Below are 19,481 nucleotides of genomic sequence, written 5' to 3'. Positions count from 1 at the left end.
ATACTTGATATTGCTGTCACCTAGTGGGAACACAGAGAAGCATACTGCACCAGGTAGTTAGAAATTAAAGGTTGATATTGATGTTTAAAGCTCAGCACTGCAGTCATGATGGAGAAGAAATATGAGTTGGAAAAATGTTTAAATGTCTGCTCCAGTGAAAAGGTGGTTTCAACGTCAGTCACACGAAACAAACGGCAGCCGACAAGAACATAAAAGCAATATATTCAGATTTATTTAAACCACATACATACACTGTACATTTCAATGAAAAAGAGACTCAGGCTTTGAATCCTTAAAGTTTCATTTGGTCCCACTGATAAAAGCTTTACATGATACGCGTCCCGTCGTTCAGATACTTCATGGACTCCATCTGCTGCGTCATCGCCAGGACTTCTTGAAATCCGGTGCTGAGTCCAGACATGTGCTGGAAGTACGCCTCCTTCTCCACCTGGACCGACAGATTATTCACCCCCGCGTCTTTCAAGATGGCCGTCACCTACCGACGAGGAGGAACACAGTCAAAACCGAACCAACCAGCCAACTGTCTGTTCGCTCTGTGGAACCTGACAAACCCTGGAGAAAGTTTGACTCATTTTGGAAAGTAGGTTTTTGAATAAAGAGCCTCAAGTCAAACTTTCATGTTTATTGGTGGACGTTTTGACCCCAGACCTGAAGTGGGTGCAGTCAATGTGCAGGCGACCTTCATTTCTTCTACTTGATGCAGTATTTTGTTCGTCTATGTAACTACCCATTAAGACCTTGATTCTTGCAAAAACGTAAAATCCTTGGTTAGAAAAAGCCCAGCGTGTCACAAAACGCTGGGATTCATCTGTACCCGATGAAGCTAAGCCTTCAGTTTAAAGACTGTGTATAAAAGGTGGATGTAGGAACCAGAAAAATCAACCGCTGGTTTGTGGACTGCTCGTTTGAAGCGTCAAGGTTGGAATTTGGCCATTGTTATTTTGCTTTTTTTTTAAAACTAGATATGACAAACAAAGAGTGGATCAAGGACGCTATGACATTGTTAGCAACATGTGAATCACAAGGCAGCTTTAACGTCTAATTAACTCTAAATGGGACCATAATTTACAAAATAAACATCATGCTGTAATGAAGGAGACTTAAAACCAGCAGTTGAGACCATAAACTCTTTGGGAAAATGTTTACTGAGGTGGCAAATCAAGTAAGAAGTAGTGCCATTTTCTCATAGACTTCTATACAATCTATTTCGTTTTGCCCCCTGCTGGCTGCAGGAAAGAATGCAGCTTTAAGGCACTTTCACATTGGCTTCACTTTTCAGACCTGGAGTTTGTTCCATAAAACCAATGTACCAGAGTATCCACACATGTTACAGTTAGCCTGACTTATGATACGTGTCCACAGGGGTGTTTTTAGACGCAACATTAGACACTTCAACTCAGCAGTGTCTCAACAGATAATAAAAAGCTGTTCTTCAACAGGAATCTACACCAGAAACCTATGGCCGTGCAAATATTGGCTGCATCTGATTGGATGATGCCTTACTCAGAGGCTGCCAGCTCCTGGATTTCAAACTGGACCAACATGGCGGCATGCTCAGAAACTTTTATTGCGAGAACAGTTCAGTCAAATATGTTTCTGGCAACATGGGAATGAGAAATAAGCTGCTGGATCTGACCTCATTTTAGATTAAAAACAGCTAGTTTCAAAGTTTTTCTGACATTTTGTGTGGCGTCAGACCACGTTTGACGCTGCTCATTTGCATAAAGTAGCCTAGACCCCAACTTTCCGCAAATGAGGAGCTGACAACGCGACATCTCGTCTCTCAAATTGAAACACAACCAGAATGCATTGCTGGGCGACTCAAATAGACAATGATTGGGAGGCATTGCAGTAACGGATCCTGTCGACACATAGCGTTACTCTCGAGCTATTTCTGTTCCATTAAGCACATTCAACATACTTCAAGCCAAGTTAATCTGGAAACTTGCTGGCAAACTGTCACTCTAACTTCAAGTTGTAGTTTAACCAGAGTTCTTGTGATATTCACCTGATGTTAAACCCAAGATTTCACCACTGACTCTGATGTTCTGCCATATCATCGAGTCAAAAAACTACAGGTTACAGAAAATCAACTTAAGAAGAGCCCACACATGCAATTATCTTGACTGCTTGAGCCTGTATCAAATTAGGCTGATAGCATGAATATGAACTGACCTTTCTGGAACTGATTTAGCTCTGACTGATTTGATAGGGTCAGTGTACTTTATGTTTCCAACTTAAGTTTCTAGTTTATGAATCTGAAAAAACCTGAAAGCAAGTCTGGCTAACTGAAACAAGCCTGACTTATTTAGGACATTCACTTTATGAAACAGGCTGCTGGAGGCTACGTCCATCTTTTATGTACATACAGTGTTCAGATATGGAGTCTGCAGTGATTCCACAGTTTGTAAAGAACAACACACAACTTGTCACAAATCACAGGAGTGAAACACGACACCCACCTGCTGTATGATCCTCTGCTCCACCACATCCGACATGATCTGCAGGTGGATGGTCCCAGCGATCACGTTGGCCGAATGCCTCCAGAAGTGAGGGTCTCTGTACGACAGAACTCCTTCGATCTTCTCGATCTGAAACGAAAAAAATGCAACATCTGGAAAACTGCTTTTTCTGTAAACCGCAAATAAAATTTTAAGTCTTGCAGATGACACTCATCAAAAGGACTTTCTAGAATGAGTTACCTCATTTTGATGCAATTTGTGACTTCATCTCAAGACCTGTTTTGATTTAAGAACCTGGGTAGTTTGTGGCACATTCTCTAAGTAAAAAAACAACCTCTAATAAGTAGAAACTAAACCTACGCTGTTCTCATCATTATTCAATTACCAGCAGATGCTTTAAAAGAAGCGTTCCTTAGCTCATAGTTAAACTTTCAACCAAATTAAAATCATCTGTCGTGTTGTTTTGGAGTAAACATGCCATCAAAGAAACAGACCTCCACAACACAATCTCACCAGTGGAGGTAAAAAGCTTCACATGCAACTAATTTAAAACGTAATCAATACGTAACGATGGAAAATCTGCCATCATTCGCTCAAATTATGTAAAAAGAGAAAACACATTTCCCCTAATGTGTGCGTATTCCTGTAATAGATATGCAGTTATTTTAATGAGCAGTATCTGTCAACGAAATCTGGATTAAGTTTGTCCTCGTTATGTTCACCGTTTACCTTTTCTAGCGCACTGTTCAGGTCCTTCTCGTTTTCCGGTGGAGTTCGCAGGAGAAGAACCTCGCAGGCGTCCTTCAGCAGAGGGATGACGCTGAGGAAGATGAGCGTGGCGATGAAGAGCGAGCAGATGGGGTCGGCGATCAGCCACCCGAACTGCCGGATGAGGATGGTGGAGATGATGACGCCGACGCTGCCCAGAGTGTCGGCGAGGACGTGGAGGAAGACACCTGGACAGAAAACAGGAGGGTTTCATGTGGCTGTGACTTTCTGCACACAGACTTTCTTTCTGTGCAGCGACTTAAACACAAACCTCTCATGTTGGCGTTCATGCCGCCGCTTCCTGAGCCGTGGGAGTGTCCGTGTCCGCCGTGTCCGTGGCTGCCGTGTCCATGTCCACCATGTCCATGTCCTCCGTGAGAGTGCCCGTGGCCTCCGTGGCCGTGCTCGCTGTGGGAGTGGCCGTGATGCGAGTGACCGTGGTCATGTGACGAGCAGCTTTTGCTGCCGTGTGAGTGAGCGTGACTGAAGGCGCAGATTCCCACCAGGTTGACCAGCAAACCTCCGACTGACACCGGCTGCAGAAGACAAGACATGAGAGTTAAAGCTTTGACCAGGGATCGACTGATATGGGTTTTCCAGGGCCGATACCAACGACGTTTCTTGGTAATTAAGAAAAGCCAATAACCGACACTTGCAACCAAATAGATTATAAATGTACCAGCATAAGATAGCAGAGAGCCTGTCATTCATAACTAGGCTTCTTCATTAAGAAGAGTTACTATAACTGAATATCCATCCATCCATTATCTATACACTGCTTAATCCTCATTAGGGTCACGGGGAATCACCAATTAACCTCAGCATGTTTTTGGACTGTGGGAGGAAGCCGGAGAACCCGGAGAGAACCCATGCTGCACTGTAGAAATGCTAACTCCACGCAGAAAGATCCCAGGCGTCCTAACCGGGACTCAAGCCGGACATCTCTTAGCTGTGAGACGACGGTGCTAACCACTGATCCACTGTGCATCCCCAACTGAATAAATAAAACAGAAATGAGACGCTCTCCTCTGTTTGTGTGGTATCGACTGAGATTAATCTCCTGCAGTTACATCTGCTGTTCTTCTCCATTTTCTTAATCTTTCACTGTTCTGTCACTTTTTTTGCTCACTATGATCTTAAAGCATTAATAATTATTGTTTTCCAGACTCTGTTTCAGGCTAATCTGTGGCTGCCTCTTATCTTAGCCACTAGCTGTTAGTGTAGTCGTAGCCACTGTGCAAAGAGCTAATGTCCTGGTTTGTGTTTCTTGTTTAGTTTTTGAGAGACATTTCTGAGACCACAGAGTGACGACAGACAGAGAGAGGAGGCTGCATCACACCTGAAGCAGCGCATTTATTGATAATCAACCAAAAAAAGAAGCGATAATCAAACTACAATGAGAAAAATGCCAAATATCGGCCGCAGTAATTGGCATGACCGATAATCCTTCTATCACTAGCTTTGATTACCGGTATCCCAATATTCCAAATGTAATATCATCAGGGACGCCCTGGGTAATAAAATGTTCCAAAATAAATCAGAACAAAATTCATCCCTAGGGCCAGAAAAGACATCACATTTAGTGTAGTTTATTATTTGTGTGTGTTTTTTGAAGATTAAATTGTGTAAATCTATTCTAGTAGAGTCCAAAAATGAAAAAGTACGTCTGTAAATAGGATTTATAAGGGCTCTTTAAGTACAGAGCATCTATTTGACTGGATGAAAGGGAAAAGTAAAGAATGGTTAAACTGAGATCTCCTGACTGAGTTCCAATATGCTAAACAAGAGGTGTGAGATAGCATCTTTCCATTTATTCCTCCCTCTCTGAAAACGCTCTGTTAAACTTAGCACCAGCTTTCTGTTAAACATTTACAAACCAAGATAATACTGACGCCAAGGTTTATTTATATCGAACTGGAAAAAGCTCCTCACAGAGCCACATAAAACATTGTACAACCGCTGACTTACTGGTTGACTTTCTCCTTTTATCCCGTTTATTTTGCATTTAAGGACAAGTAATGCGGCAGATCTTTTGTTCGTGTGTGCAATGTGCAGCTGTATTACGCAGGAAAATGGAAATATGTGGGAATAAATCCTTTACACAATGTTGTAGTTTACTCACCGTCAGCATGTCTGTGTTGATGTTCGGAGGATCCAACAAACGCGTGACCGACTCCATAAAGACGAAGAAAGCGATGACCATCAGAAACAGGCCGTTGATGAATCCAGACAGTATTTCAACTCGACCGTACCTGCAAAACAACAGTTTCTATTTTTAGACATCCAGCTGAACCTGAAATGAATTATACCATCATTCCTCCTTCTGGATGGATTTTACCCGTAGGAGAAGATCCTAGTGGCTTTCCAGCGGGTCATGAGGGCAGCGAACAGGCCCAGGACCAAAGCAGAGCAGTCGAACAGCATGTGGAAGCCATCAGAGATTAATCCGAGACTGTTGGTCCAAACGCCGTAAAACAGCTCCACAAAGGTGAAAGCCTGAAAAACGCAGAGCAACAAGTCGTAAAAGGATAAAAACAGAACACGTGAGGTCAGAACAAACTTTAAACACCAACCCAAGTCGAGAAAAGATGGCGTTAACATTTAATTAGCATCTGAAATTAAATTATTTTAATTTGTTTCCTGTTATGATAATCTGAATGTGTGTATTTTAACATGAAGGCAGTCTGTGAATGTGAGGTTTGCATTGTGTGTGTGCACGAGTACATTGTGAGATGTATTTAAAGAAAAAGTGGCTGTTGGACGATAAACTGTTATCTCATCTGTGATTTAAATAAATTTTGTGTCTCTAATATATTTACAGAAGCTGTCAAATTTAAATCACGTTAATAAAACAGCAGAAACATCAACTTTTAAAAGCCACCTTGCACAACTTTTGTGCAACTACAGAACACAAAACATTCTTTCTACCCAGAAACAATAAGCAAAGCAAAAACCATCACAGCCTCAGTGGCAGCTATGACCCTCACTGTCAAGATTTCTTATGATTTCATCTTTAAACACGAGCATCATTACGGTCTTATAGGAGAGAAGGAACATTTACGGCCGATGTCCCTGCAATAGATTCTAAATCTCTATTAAATAGTTGACATTTATAGACTGTAAATGCAGAACTGCAGTTTCTTTAAGCGCTACTTTGTCATGTTGTTGTCATTTTTCCCATCAACACCATTGTACCTCTAAGAATCCATCCTGTGCTTTGTTGGTGTTGTATTTCTTTTTTTGTTTTTTTTTTTTACAAATTTGACAAATTTGGAATGAAATCAGAATAATAGGATTTGCTCCTTCCACCTGACTTACCAGGTTGAGACAAAGGAAGTAGAAGATCTGTCTGGAGTCGTACTCCTCCAGGATCTGCTTCAGGGAATCTTTGATGAACCGCGGGAGGGACTGTGACGTGTGCTGCAGGGCGTCGCCCATGAAGTTGTACAGCGGCGTCCCTTCAGGGGAGTAACCCACCAAGGTGCCCTTCTGACCTTTCTTCGATGGAGACGAGAGAATACTGGAGGCTGTAGAGAGAAAAACAAAAAATAGGCTATAGATATAGATATTAAGGTTAATCTCACAGCTTTGGTTGCATGTCAGGAGGCCAGAGCATGAAAACACTGTGCATTGTGTAACATAGCAGGTTTAATTCTGGTTAAACTGGGCTTTTAGGTTCCTTAAAGAGACAGGAGCTAAAACAGATGGTGAAAAATGGTGCTACAATAATGTTTCTATTGAAGACTAACGCATTTAAATAATCCTAGTCGACTCCAAAACTGAAGTGATGAACCTGAAAATGAGCATAACATGGACTGTTTCAGTAAAACGCATCCATTTGACTGGATGAAAGAAAAGTCTGGACAACACTGATGCTGCAGAGGCTGACTTTTGAGCTCCTCAAAGTGGATCATAGAGTTCCAATAACGCTAAATAAACGGTGATAGATCTTTCCAATAAATCCTCCCTGTTGGATAATGCTCAAACTCCGCACAGGCTTTCTGTTAAACATTTATAAACCGAGATAATACCGACGTCAAGGTTTATTTCTATCAAGCTGGAAAACCAGAGAAACATAAAACGGTTTCCACACTGGTGTACTGGTTGAGCGGCGCTTTGAGTTTGTTGACTTTGTCCTGCTTTGAGACAAGGAATGAGGCAGACCATTTCTTTTTATGTGCAATGGAAAATGGAAAAAAACTCTACTACCAGGCCCTCATTTCAATTTCAAACGTCTCAGGATTAAAGGTAAAAATGTAACAGGGAGACGAGAGAATACAGGACGCTGCAAAACGAGATGTCAAGGTGAATCTCACGCTGTCTAATAAAGTCGAATCAAGCAGTATTTGTTTGTTCTGATGTCATGAATGTATCCAAACCCTCCTGGTCTCGCTCTGCAGTTCATTTTTTTCTGTTGAATCTAAGAAAGTAAAGCGTTGTGCTGGCTGTGTTACTTACACATGATGAAGAAGATGGCGCTGACCAGCACCCCACCAGACAGCACGTGCTCAGTGCTGACCTGCTGGGGCGGTTTGCTCATGGAGCGGAGCTGGTCGGTCAGCGGGTGAGTCCAGAAGTTGGCCAGCAGCAGGGCGCTGAGGAAGAGGGCGATGGCGCCATAACGGGCGCACCGCGGCGTCTCCATCTTGGCGCAGCAGATGGCCTCGACGTAAAACTCCAGGATCATGACGGAGAAGATGATCATCCCGAAGGGCAGGACGAGGGACGACCACGACTCCACTTTGCTCTGAGGTGGAGAGCGAGTGGATGAATAGTGATCAGAGGTCAGATTAAAGGTCAAGGGGCAGAGATGAAAGTTAAAATAACAAAAAGTTTTACGTTTAGGTCTTTAAACCTAAGCAGTTTTGGGGTGTTTTTTGCTCCTGTCACATTTTAATTCGCTGTTCACTGCTATATAAAGTCCTGCACCTCTATGCAAACAGGACAACCATGACTAGAAGTAAAGAGAACCTGTCTTTTGTGCAATATGATACAGTTATATGCCTTAAATCATAACAAAAGAAATTAAATCAACATGTACAACATTTTTCCAAGTGCCCACAGTTGTAACAACTGTTTTTCCAATACTGGAAAAAAAACAGTGGCTCTATGTACTATAGATATTTCACTACTTGTATTTTCAGTTTGTTTCTGTGATTGTCTCCTCTCTGCTCTGTGTAAACACTGCCTGCAGTTCAGCTAAATTTCTGTCACTTGACTGTTGGTCACAGCTGAGCGCAGAATTATTTGTTTTTTACATAATCTGATTACTGCAACCAGCTCATTTTTGGCATTTTTTTTTAATGTGAGACATGAATAATAGGTGATTTGGGTGAAACATCTCATAATTCTAGGCTTAATGTGTTTTTCCAGATAAAACTGAAAGTGAGAGAAGTTGAACGACCGGTGGAAAGCTTAAAATCCAGTGATTCTTTTAGTTTTTACCGTTTCTGACTCTCATAAATGGGGATTTTTTTTTGTCAAATAAAAAAACATCCATTTCTCAACCTGCAGTCAGGTTTTTGGGATTCAGAGAGTTAATTTAGGTGGAGCTTAGTGTAATTTAGAATTTTTATTTGCTAATTTCACTCATTTAACACCACATTCAAACAACGTTGTGAAGAATGTTACTTGAAGAGGTCACAGATTTCTAATTCTGTCACATGGTCTGTCATCACTGACCTCCGTGGTCGCTGACAGCACTATGACCCAGGGCAGCAGCACCACCGCAGAAACCAGGTTGTCGAGGGCGTAGAGCCGCTTGGCACCACCAATTTCCACTGATAACTTTCTGGACGCTGTGTGGAAGCCGACTTTCAGACACAAGGAGGCCACCAGCAGCACCACACCACCCTGACAAGAACGGGAGGACAAAGGGTGTTTGTTTTTACTTCACTGAACTTTTGCAGACAGCAAGAAACAGAAAATTTTAAGGTGAACCGTGGACTTACTTTATGATCTGCAACCCCTAAAAACGCAATGGCAGTGTAGAGGAAATGAGTGAGCGCGCTGTCATGGTGTCCCTCAGCTGGTTACAGGATGAGTCAAGGCAAACGCACAACAGAGACACACGATAATTATAACAGATCAGGTCAACAAACAGTAAAAACAGACAAACTGTTGCGCTCAAAGGATACGGTGCTCGGCCATCTTCGCCATCAGATCGTCGTTGTCGAAGAGGAGGAGGCAGATCACGGCGATGATGAAGAAAGCAGCACCTCTGGTCTGAGACAAACCAACAGAAAAGCATTTTACAAACCACATCCACAGTATTATAGTACAGTCATTTCATTTCAGACACTGTCAACATAACCTCCTGGTAAAGCAGTGTAACCTCCACTGTCTGGTTAAAACTATTTCAAATGTTTCAGTTACACTCTTTACAATATCTGGAGTCTTTTTCTCCACTTAAATACACTGTTTTCGTCTATGAGGTAACCAAATTTAAAAACTTGCTCTCTGATAAGAATTCTGGTTGATCACAACTTCAATCTTACTTCCTGGGTTACTCATCATTTCTAGCAGTTCTGATGAATTTCAACTCACAAAACTTATCTCTGACAATCAGACAAGTTGCACAGTAGTCTGACTGCTTAAACTGGTTTATCTGGAGGTAAAACTGAAACTTAAAATACCAAAAATGCCACTACTGTGGGGTCTTAATTTTAAAGTTTGCATCTGTTTTCTTTTTCAAACAGGTTCAGTTAATATCCAAAAGCTCTGTGGGTTATTATAAATGTCATAATAATACATAATAACAGACCCTGACTGTGGGTTTTTTACTTTACCACAGAGGAAATGAAACAGAAACTGTTTTAGTGAAGTGAACTGGACTTCAAACATCAGCAAATAAAACAAAAAATCAGTTTAAATATTGTTTTTGAGGTAAAGTGTGCCGACAGCAAAACCAAAGTTACTTAAAACTACAAAACATTCATAATCTATTCAGTGTAAAATACTTGTATGAATTCAAACCAGGCGTGTGAATGTGTAGCCTCTTACCTTGGATGGTCCGCCTCCTGAGTTTGTGAACAGGACGCCGAGGAGAGCGATGACCACCACATCGCTGTGCTCAAAAAGCAATAACGTCCTGAGAAAGACACAACTCAGATTTACATTCAGAATGCAAACACTCACAGCTAAAAGCACACAAATATTCTCACATAAAGTGCTGTTGCATTCAGCTGATAGGAGAACAGCAGGATATTTTACCTTAGAGGTCCACAGAGAGTCAGACCAAAGAAGCCCAGGAGGGATATGACACAGCTGAAAACAGCGTGCTTTAGTAACTTTATCCACTACGAGGAAAAAGAGATTAAAAAGGAATCAGATTATCCATCATGCAGGTTGACATTGTGGCCTTAAAGGAACATTTGAACAGTGTATGAATGTGTATTTTACTTTCACAAAATTAAATGTTAAATATTTTAAGTTCTGGAGACAACAGAAGAACAGTCAGAGGTTGGCAGAAGATTGAACAAACATACACGTGGCACTGCTGTTGAATGAAGGTGAGCTGGCACATAAAGTTAAGAACCAGAGAAGTAAAAAAAAAAAAAAAAAGAAAAGAAAAACACACTGACGCAATCCAACAGACCTGTCTTTTTGAGATGACTTTTCCAGATGAAAAAGGCTTTTGAAAGAAAAGGAGAATAACAGCACTCCTACAAAAGGAGACAAGGACTGATATGTAGTCACATCCGTTCATTCAAACGTAATAGATTAAATTAAACTACTGCACGTAATGAAAGTCGTAGCACTTACCCTAATTTCAATACGAAGATAAACTGAACTACGTGAACAACTTTGAGGATGTCGTACGACTCAAAGATCCCGAGAGCTTTGAGGACCTTTGAGATGATCAGTAAAACGATGTACCTGGTTAATCTGCAGAAGGAAAAGACAAAGAAAACAATCCATCAGCATTTGTGTGGGTGACACAGGAAAAACAAACATCACTTATCATAACGACGTATAGGCAAATTTAAGGTTTTCCATACAGTTTGCATCCAGAAGCAGTTTTTGTGGGAAGCGTTAAAATTATGAGCCAGTTAACCAACTTATCAGCTGATATTGATTACCACAACTGATTAAAAAAACTAATCATTATCAAGCAAAAATGGCCAGTCACTCATTCTAGCTGCTCAAATGTGAAGATTAGTAGCGTCTATTGGACACAAGCAATAGAATAAAGTGCTTGGGTACTGGGTAACTGTGATTTTAACTGTTGTGGACATTTAGACACTAAAACAACTGAGCAACAAACTAACAAAACACTCAGTAGTGACACTGAAGAAGCCCAAACAACGTTTTAGCTGCTGCTGTGGATCTAAATCAGTAAACTGCCACACATGGACCTACAGCTACAGCAATAAGACTTGACTGACTAAATCACATGAGATTAACTTAAGCACAAGAACAGAAAGCTACCTGGAATCAGGTACTTCCACCATGCCCAGCTTCCCCCCTGACAGGACGTTGCTGCTGTATTTATCCTCCATTTTCAAGCCCCAAAAACTTCAGCTACAGTATTTATGCTCCCAAAATCCTTTACATCACTGTTGCCAGAACAGTGACAACAAACCGCTGGAGGATATAAACAAGCTGATTCTGTCTCTTATTCATCCTCCTGTGGTGGTTTTCAAACTAATCTGGACACAATCAGAAAGCTGCAGTCAGCTGCCAGCCTTCTTAGCCTGTTAGCCGGCTAGCTAAACAGCATGCCAGATGGGATTTAATCCAAAGTTTCCGGCTTCGTTGGTCCTCTGTGTCCGGCGTGCCTCAAGGAAAAACATGTGGGCGCCTCGTTAGAGCAAGAAAATACCCAACATTTTAATCACAGTTGATGAAAATGAAAGAAAAGGTCCGGAATGAGGAGATAAAGCATCCGAGCTGACCAAGAAGCCACGGCACTTCCGGACACGGTAAACAGTCCACGTCACTGGAGTGTGTTCGCGAGCGCTGCTCCTGCGCAGTTCGTCTTTCTGCGCAGGCGAAGAAGAAAATGGCGCCGATGAGAATAACTAAAAGAGATTTTAATTGTAGTTTATGGCAAATAAACATTTTTCTGGTCATTTCTCATTTTAAAAATCTTGTATTTTAATTTACAATTTTACTTTTGTGGCGCTTTTTAATGACACTTACTTTGAGTTTAGGGCACTAAAAAGGTCAAGAATCTTTGTGTGCATCACTGATAAGGGTCTAAATTTCAGTACACATGAAACATGTGGCTAAATCCTTCATCTGGCATCTTATAAACAAACTGAGAAACTTTATGTCCAAGCAAACTTTTATTGGTAGTAGAAAAGACTCAGGTTGTTATGAAGGAGGGCAGTGAAGAATATAAAAATGTCTGACAATAAAAAAGAAACACTGGTGCTGCAAATGACGCAAAAGACGAATTTCAATTCAGTTTTATTTATATGGCGCCAATTCACAACATATGTCAACTCATAGCGCTTCACATAGTACGGTGAATACCTTACGAATTTTAAACAAAGAACTGGATTTCCTGAGTAAGCAGCTGGCAATGGTGGAAAGGAACCAAAAGAAAATAATAATAACTATAACAGGGAGGAAGAAAAAAAAACTTCAGACAGAACCAGGCTCAGGGAAGGCAGTCATCAGCCTCAACTGGTTGAGATAAGAGCAGGGAAAAAAGTTAATCGTGTAAATTGATGTTTATTTCCCCAAATCAGTGACCCTCAATGCAGCTGTTTNAGTATCAGACCCCTCCCTCTCCACGGCCCCAATTTAAATATGCAAATTGGTATAAACAGGGCCGACAGGTGAGATTCCCCTCTCTGTATGATCAGATAACAGTAACCAGGATGAACTCAGCCCGTTTGAGTAGAGAGTCGTCGCTATTGTGGGTGACACTGCTGTCACAGGGGTGGTGGGAGCACACGTAGGTCACTCAGAACCCCCGACCTCCAAGGTAAATATATATTGTGTAACTCACAGATTTATTCATTATACGGGTCATATAATAATCTGCTCAAAGCCAAACAACATACAGGTTCTTGCGTAATCTTGCCAGAATATCAAAGAGGAAATCAAAGACTTTGTCTCATGTCCAATTACTCAATTTATTATTTTCCAACAGACAATGAGGCTGGAGAAGACTGTGAGACGCAGTCCCAGCCTCATGTCACAGACCTGGATTCCTCCAGCCGATCCTCCAGTCCGCTGCAACAGCCACCTGCTGATGCCTGTCTGGGGCGCACATGCTTGACGCGTGCCAGAGGGATTAATATTAAGACAATTCAATTATTTACTCACCAAGAAGCCACCCATCCCGCACCGTGCCAGCTTCTCGCCTGTTCCCAACTACGCTGTTGGTCAGAATGAATGAGTTGTGTTTTGATTCAGGCCACCTCGTAACAAAGTTACTTAAATGTATTTGCGCATCACAGATGATCGTACATTGACTGAATGAAAATGCTTCCTGTTTACATAAACACATCCATCTAGTGATGGTGCCTTTATAGCAATGTGTGTGCAGTCGATAGCTCCGATTACATCAGGAAAACCGGCCGTCGCTACAAATTGCACTTTTATGTCGTCTTGTTCAACTGCGGTGTGGGAGCTTGATGTACCTGGCTGACATTCGGATAGTTCCACCCCACACAGCTCGGCTCAATGTCGACTGGCACAGTCCCGATCGGTCGTCCAGCTCTCTCTGAAATGACCCTGTGGTGCCAAGTGTGGTCAGCACCTGTGTCGGCACAGGTAGGACATGACTCCTGGCCGTGTTGCTCTCCAATACTGGCCGCAGCTCCGCGCACAGTTCTAAGAGGATTGCCCTCAGGAACCTAAAGCGGCTGATGAGCCAGTCGGGTTTTCGTGGACCGAGAGGATTTTTTGACTCAGGACGATCCTGAGCCAAAAAATTCTCTCGGTCTCCGAAAACCTGTTCTCTTCGCACTGCTCCATTGGTAATATCCTCCAACAGGTCCAACGCTGCCATTGTTGTTAATGGTATCTTCTGCACCGTTTTACACACACTGTTATATCCGCTCATCTGATTGCAAACACCTGGGTGTGTTAATTGTTCATCTAAGTGTCTCTGATGTGCATATCACTTTGAGGAATGACCTTGTCACGCCCGCTGCCACTAGGGCCAGGTAGCGGCAGTCTTCTTTCTCTCTCTCTCCCTTCTTTCCTCCTTTCTCTCTCTCCCTTTCCTTTAACTAGGTGGGCGTGAGCTGGTCTCATCATGAGACCAGCATTTAAGCCACGACCAGACCACTACTTTGGCTGATTTCGCCATTCACTTCCGGACTTTAGCAGCTGGGAGTGGGTGGAATGATGAATCCCTTCAAGGAGTATTTTATGCTGCCTTACAGGATTCCATCAAGGATGAGTTGGCCGTCCGCGACGACACCTCAAGTCTTGACCAGCTCATTGCCCTCTCCATCAAGATCGATAATCGGCTGAGAGAAAGACGGCGAGAGAAGGGCCAACGTTTGGACTCGGTGAGAGAGCGCCCCACTCCATGCCCGTCGAGTAGCCCACCTCCCAAATCTCAAGGGGATTTGGAACCCATGCAGGTGGGTCACACCCGTCTGTCCCCCCAGGAAAAACAGCGATGTCGAGATGCCAATGCCTGTCTGTATTGTGGCAAACCAGGGCACTTCATTGCCACCTGTCCGCTACGGCCAGGAAAAGGACAGGCTCACCAGTAGTCGGGGAAATACTGGTGAGCCGAACCACCATGACCTCCCCACAACGTTTACCGCTGCCAGTTACCCTGTGCCTTCCGTCTCAGTCCCTCACCATCCAAGCCCTGGTCGACTCTGGAGCCGAAGAAAACTTCCTGGATCACCAATTAGCAGAGCAGCTCGGGATCAACAGCACACCCCTGGAGGCTCCCTTGGAAGTTTGGGGTCTCAACGGTACCCAACTGCCATGATTCGGCACCGCACCGTCCCAGTCTCGGTGGTTCTGGCCGGAAATCATCAGGAAACCATCTCCTTTTTTATGTTTAATCAGTCCAGCGCTCCTGTCATCCTGGGTTTCCCCTGGTTGCGGCTACACAACCCCCATATTGACTGGCAGGGGGGCCGGATTCTGTCCTGGGCTCCCCGCTGCCATGAGACCTGTCTGCGCTCCGCCCTGACCCCTGCATCCTCCAGAGACTCGACGGTACCTAAAGCCGTCTCATTGGAGAACATTCCCCAGGCCTATCATGACCTGGCTGCGGTGTTCAGAAAGGAGGATGCCCTTTCTTTGCCTGCACATCGCCCATATGATTGCGCCATCGACCTGCTTCCTGGAGCATCCCTGCCATCTAGTCGTCTGTACAATTTGTCCAAACCTGAGCAGCAGGCCATGGAGACCTACATCCGCGACTCCTTGGCAGCTGGAATCATCCGTCCATCTTCATCCCCTGTCGGAGCTGGCTTCTTTTTTGTGGACAAGAAGGATGGAACCCTGCGCCCTTGCATCGATTTACGAGGAGTAAATGACATCACCGTTAAAAACAAGTACTCGCTACCCCTGTTAGACTCAGCTTTCAACCCCCTGCACGGCGCCACCATTTTTACCAAGTTGGACTTACGGAACGCCTACCATCTGATCCGGATCCGCCAGGGTGATGAATGGAAGACTGCCTTCAACACACCATTGGGGCACTTCGAATACTTGGTTATGCCTTTTAGCTTAACCAATGCCCCGGCAGATTTCCAGAACCTAATCAACGATGTACTGCGCGACATGATCAACCGTTTTGTCTTTGTTTACCTCGATGACATCCTCATCTATTCCTAGAACCCTGAGGAACATCAGCAACATGTCCGTCTAGTCCTCGAGAGGCTCCTGAAAAACCGCCTTTTCGTAAAAGCTGAGAAGTGCGAGTTCCACGCATCGACGGCATCTTTTCTCGGCTACATTATTTCGGCAGGACAAATAGAGATGGATCCGAAAAAGCTGTCAGCTGTCCGCGACTGGCCCGTTCCGGAGACTCGTAAGCAGCTTCAGAGGTTCCTCGGGTTTGCCAACTTCTACCGGAGATTCATCAGGAATTTCAGTAAAGTCGCCGCTCCTTTGACCTCCCTCACTTCGGTAAAGAAGGATTTCACCTGGACCCATGAGGCCAAGCAAGCTTTCCAAGCCCTCAAGCAGCGGTTCATTTCTGCCCCCATCCTGGTCCAGCCAGACCCCAGCCTCCAGTTTATCGTGGAGGTAGACGCCTCAGACACTGGAGTTGGGGCAGTCCTATCTCAAAGGTCATCCACAGACCAGAAGTTGCACCCCTGTGCCCTTTTCTCCCGCCGGCTGTCCCCCGCGGAGAGAAATTACAACGTCGGTAATCGGGAGTTGCTGGCGGTAAAGTTGGCCCTGGAGGAATGACGGCACTGGCTGGAGGGAGCAGAACAGCCGTTCATCGTGTGGACAGACCATCGAAATCTGGAGTACGTCCGATCTGCCAAGAGGGTTAATGCCCGTCAGGCCCGTTGGACCCTGTTGTTTGGGCGGTTCAATGTCTCACTTACCTACCGCCCTGGGTCCAGAAATATCAAACCCGACGCCCTGTCCCGACAGTTTTCAGTCTGCGAACCCGAGGAAGCGCCGGAGGCCATCCTACCTTCGTCTTGTGTGGTGGCTTCCCTCACATGGGAAGTGGAGGCTCTGGTGCGTCGGGCTCATGAACAGGAACCCGGTCCAGGTAACGGTCCTGTTAACCGTCTGTTCGTCCCTGATTCTGTTCGCTCCCGGGTCCTTCAGTGGGCTCACTCCTCCCGGCTAACCTGTCACCCCGGATCCTCACGCACCATTGAGGTTTTACGGCGAAGGTTCTGCTGGCCAACGCTGGAAAGGGACACCCGGAGCTTCATTGCGGCCTGTTCCACCTGCGCCGCCAACAAGACCTCGAACCAACCCAGCTCCGGACTGCTCCAGCCGTTGCCCATCCCTCACCGTCCATGGTCCCACATTGCGGTGGATTTTGTTACCGGTCTCCTGGTTTCCCAGGGTAACTTGGTTATTTTGACTGTTGTAGACCGTTTCTCTAAAACTGCTCATTTTGTTGCCCTGCCCAAGCTTCCCTCGGCCCGGGAGACTGCTGACCTGCTCGTCATCCACGTGCTTCGTCTCCACGGGATACCCACCGACGTAGTGTCAGATCGGGGTCCCCAGTTCACCTCTGAAGTATGGAAGGCTTTCTGTTTGGCGATTGGAGCCAAGGTGAGCCTTACCTCTGGCTTCCATCCTCAGTACAATGGACAGACTGAGAGGACCAATCAGTCTTTGGAGACGTTTCTGCGCTGCGTGGTTTCAAGGGACCCGACGACATGGAGTGACCAGTTGCCCTGGGTAGAGTATGCCCACAATTCTATGTCTAACGCCTCTTCTGGAGTCTCTCCGTTCCAGTGCTCCCTGGGCTACCAGCCGCCACTCTTCCCAGCCCTGGAACGAGAGGTCGCCGTCCCGTCTATGCAGGCATTCATGCGGAAGTGTCGGAGAACATGGAACTGGGCCAGAACTGCTCTTCTGAAAGCTGCACAGAATATGGAGCAACTTTTAGCTTGTAGCTTTTAGATAGCCTTTTGTCTGCTAGCCTTTTCTGTTTTTGTATATTCCCGTTTTGCATTTAGCCCGTCTGTGCGTAGCGCTAGCTTATTAGATAGCTTTTTGGTTTGCTAGCCTTTTCTGTTTTTTATTGAGTCTCCTCGTTAGCACCTTTTGGTGTCTTCCTTTAGTTGTTCCTTTTTGTGTAATCTAGTTTTGGTTTCTCGGTTCCCGACTCGGTGGTACCTGTCTTTAGTTTTTTGTTTAGTTCGGTCACTATAGACATAGTTTGCCTTGCCAGCAAATCTCTTTAAGTTCTGTACTTTTTCCTGTGTGTACCAATAAACTATTGTTGTTTCCAACCACCTGTCTGCTGTGTCGTGTTGCCTCGCGCATGAGTCTTTGAACCAGTCTGTAACAGACCTTTTTTTACATTATTTTTTACATTTTTACAATCCCAGCATCACCTCCATGTGTTGCCAACGGCTCAAAGCAATAGAAACGTGCGTACACCGGTCAAGGAGTTGACATGGAGGACTGCACATTTCCACGATAATTTCACTCTTGATACATCTGAACGTGAGCCTGGAAAAGTGCGTATGCCAAGTGTTTGTGCGTACACACCCTCTGTACATGAGGCCCCTGGTCTGGGAGGAGATCCCTCAAGAGAACATCCGCCACCTCACTCCACATCCAGACCTCCATGGGATAATAATTTAGATTTACATTGATCATTTTTATGTTATTTTGCTCTCAACACATTCCACCATGTAATTAATAAAGATTTTCAACTTGAATATTTCATTCATTGAGATCTAGGATGTGTTATTTTAGTGTTCCCTGTATTTTCTGAGCAGTGTATAAGGATGTGAAATATAAGCTGCTGTGAATGTAAATGTAAAAGTGAGTGTGGCCTTTTTCAACAAAGAAGTGTTTGTGGTGAAATACAAATGTTAACAATCAACTCAGAATCATGAAAAAACCCGGATTTGACCCCTCATCAGTTCCTTAAGGCCAGATTTTTAAAAATCGATTTTTCATCAATCGGTTATCGGTACCCTCACTTGAGCAGGGTTTTTTAAGGTTTCCCACGGGAGTTGAACTTCAACATTTTAAGGCATGTTATTACACACCTTTACAAACAAATTGGTGAAGAAATTGTTTAGTAACGATTTAGTTGCCAGATTTTGATATTTTTCCCTTACTAAGAGGAGATTTGAAATCCTACTAGTACAAACTCCATTTTCTGCAAATAAATACACTTGCAGACTCAATTAAATATGAAAACAACACAATAACTGACTGCTGGGTTAATTGCCCACAATGATAAGACACCATAAAGTGTTGTGAGTATATTATTTGAGAGCTAACAAAAACAGAGAATTGCTAGCAACAAATGAAACTTAGACTCAAGCTCCTCTCCATTTCACTTGTATCAAAGATTTCAAAACGATACTGTTGACTAGAAAATGGCCGAATGCTAATACGAGCTGCATACTGATTGACTGATGGGCTGTAATATACGTTTTGTTTACTTAAAATATGGCCCAAAATTCTCCTGATTCTCCTCAGTTTCTCTCTTTTTTGCTGTATATTATTAGATAAAATAAGAATACATGACAATATACAAGCTTTCCACACACAGCATGACATCACAAGAAGACGGCTGCCATGTAAATATAGCCTACTACTCCAATTTTTTATCTGCCCCTGAATATC

At 43.9% G+C, this 19,481-nt stretch overlaps 1 protein-coding gene and 1 long non-coding RNA gene across 2 annotated transcripts in view; one reads left to right on the top strand and one right to left on the bottom strand.

The window, feature by feature from the left end:
• Positions 1-210: 210 nt before the first annotated feature.
• On the bottom strand, positions 211-12,025 carry LOC103353406 (zinc transporter 5). Its single transcript, XM_008276385.1, has 16 exons — positions 11,682-12,025; positions 11,016-11,138; positions 10,849-10,915; positions 10,464-10,549; positions 10,254-10,341; positions 9,389-9,476; positions 9,203-9,279; positions 8,934-9,104; positions 7,710-7,998; positions 6,570-6,778; positions 5,590-5,747; positions 5,374-5,503; positions 3,523-3,787; positions 3,213-3,439; positions 2,484-2,612; positions 211-496 (listed from the first exon to the last, which is right to left on the bottom strand). The coding sequence occupies exons 1-16, from the start codon at positions 11,750-11,752 to the stop codon at positions 326-328; spliced, it is 2,349 nt and encodes a 782-aa protein (XP_008274607.1). The 5' UTR covers positions 11,753-12,025; the 3' UTR covers positions 211-325.
• Positions 3,865-19,481, top strand: part of LOC103353407 (uncharacterized) — a 29,675-nt gene continuing 14,058 nt past the window's right edge. The window contains exons 1-2 of the long non-coding RNA XR_520001.1: positions 3,865-3,875; positions 17,779-17,781. This is a non-coding gene — a long non-coding RNA (uncharacterized LOC103353407). The remainder of the gene's footprint in view (positions 3,876-17,778; positions 17,782-19,481) is intronic.

The sequence above is a fragment of the Stegastes partitus genome, unplaced genomic scaffold, assembly GCF_000690725.1.
Source record: "Stegastes partitus isolate 25-593 unplaced genomic scaffold, Stegastes_partitus-1.0.2 Scaffold70, whole genome shotgun sequence".
In the NCBI taxonomy this organism is placed as follows: Eukaryota; Metazoa; Chordata; class Actinopteri; family Pomacentridae; genus Stegastes; species Stegastes partitus.
The sequence above is the reverse complement of the archived record's forward strand: the minus strand, read 5'-3'. Positions and strand labels throughout refer to the sequence as shown.

What these genes read in the sequence shown, in the direction of transcription:
- LOC103353406 (XM_008276385.1), bottom strand. Translation starts at nt 11,752, where the DNA reads ATGGAGGATAAATACAGCAGCAACGTCCTGTCAGGGGGGAAGCTGGGC. An exon ending in GTGGAAGTACCTGATTCCAG is followed by an intron (nt 11,139 to 11,681) that starts GTAGCTTTCTGT and finishes TTCCTTCTGCAG; the next exon opens with ATTAACCAGGTACATCGTTT. An exon ending in ATCTTCGTATTGAAATTAGG is followed by an intron (nt 10,916 to 11,015) that starts GTAAGTGCTACG and finishes CTCCTTTTGTAG; the next exon opens with GAGTGCTGTTATTCTCCTTT.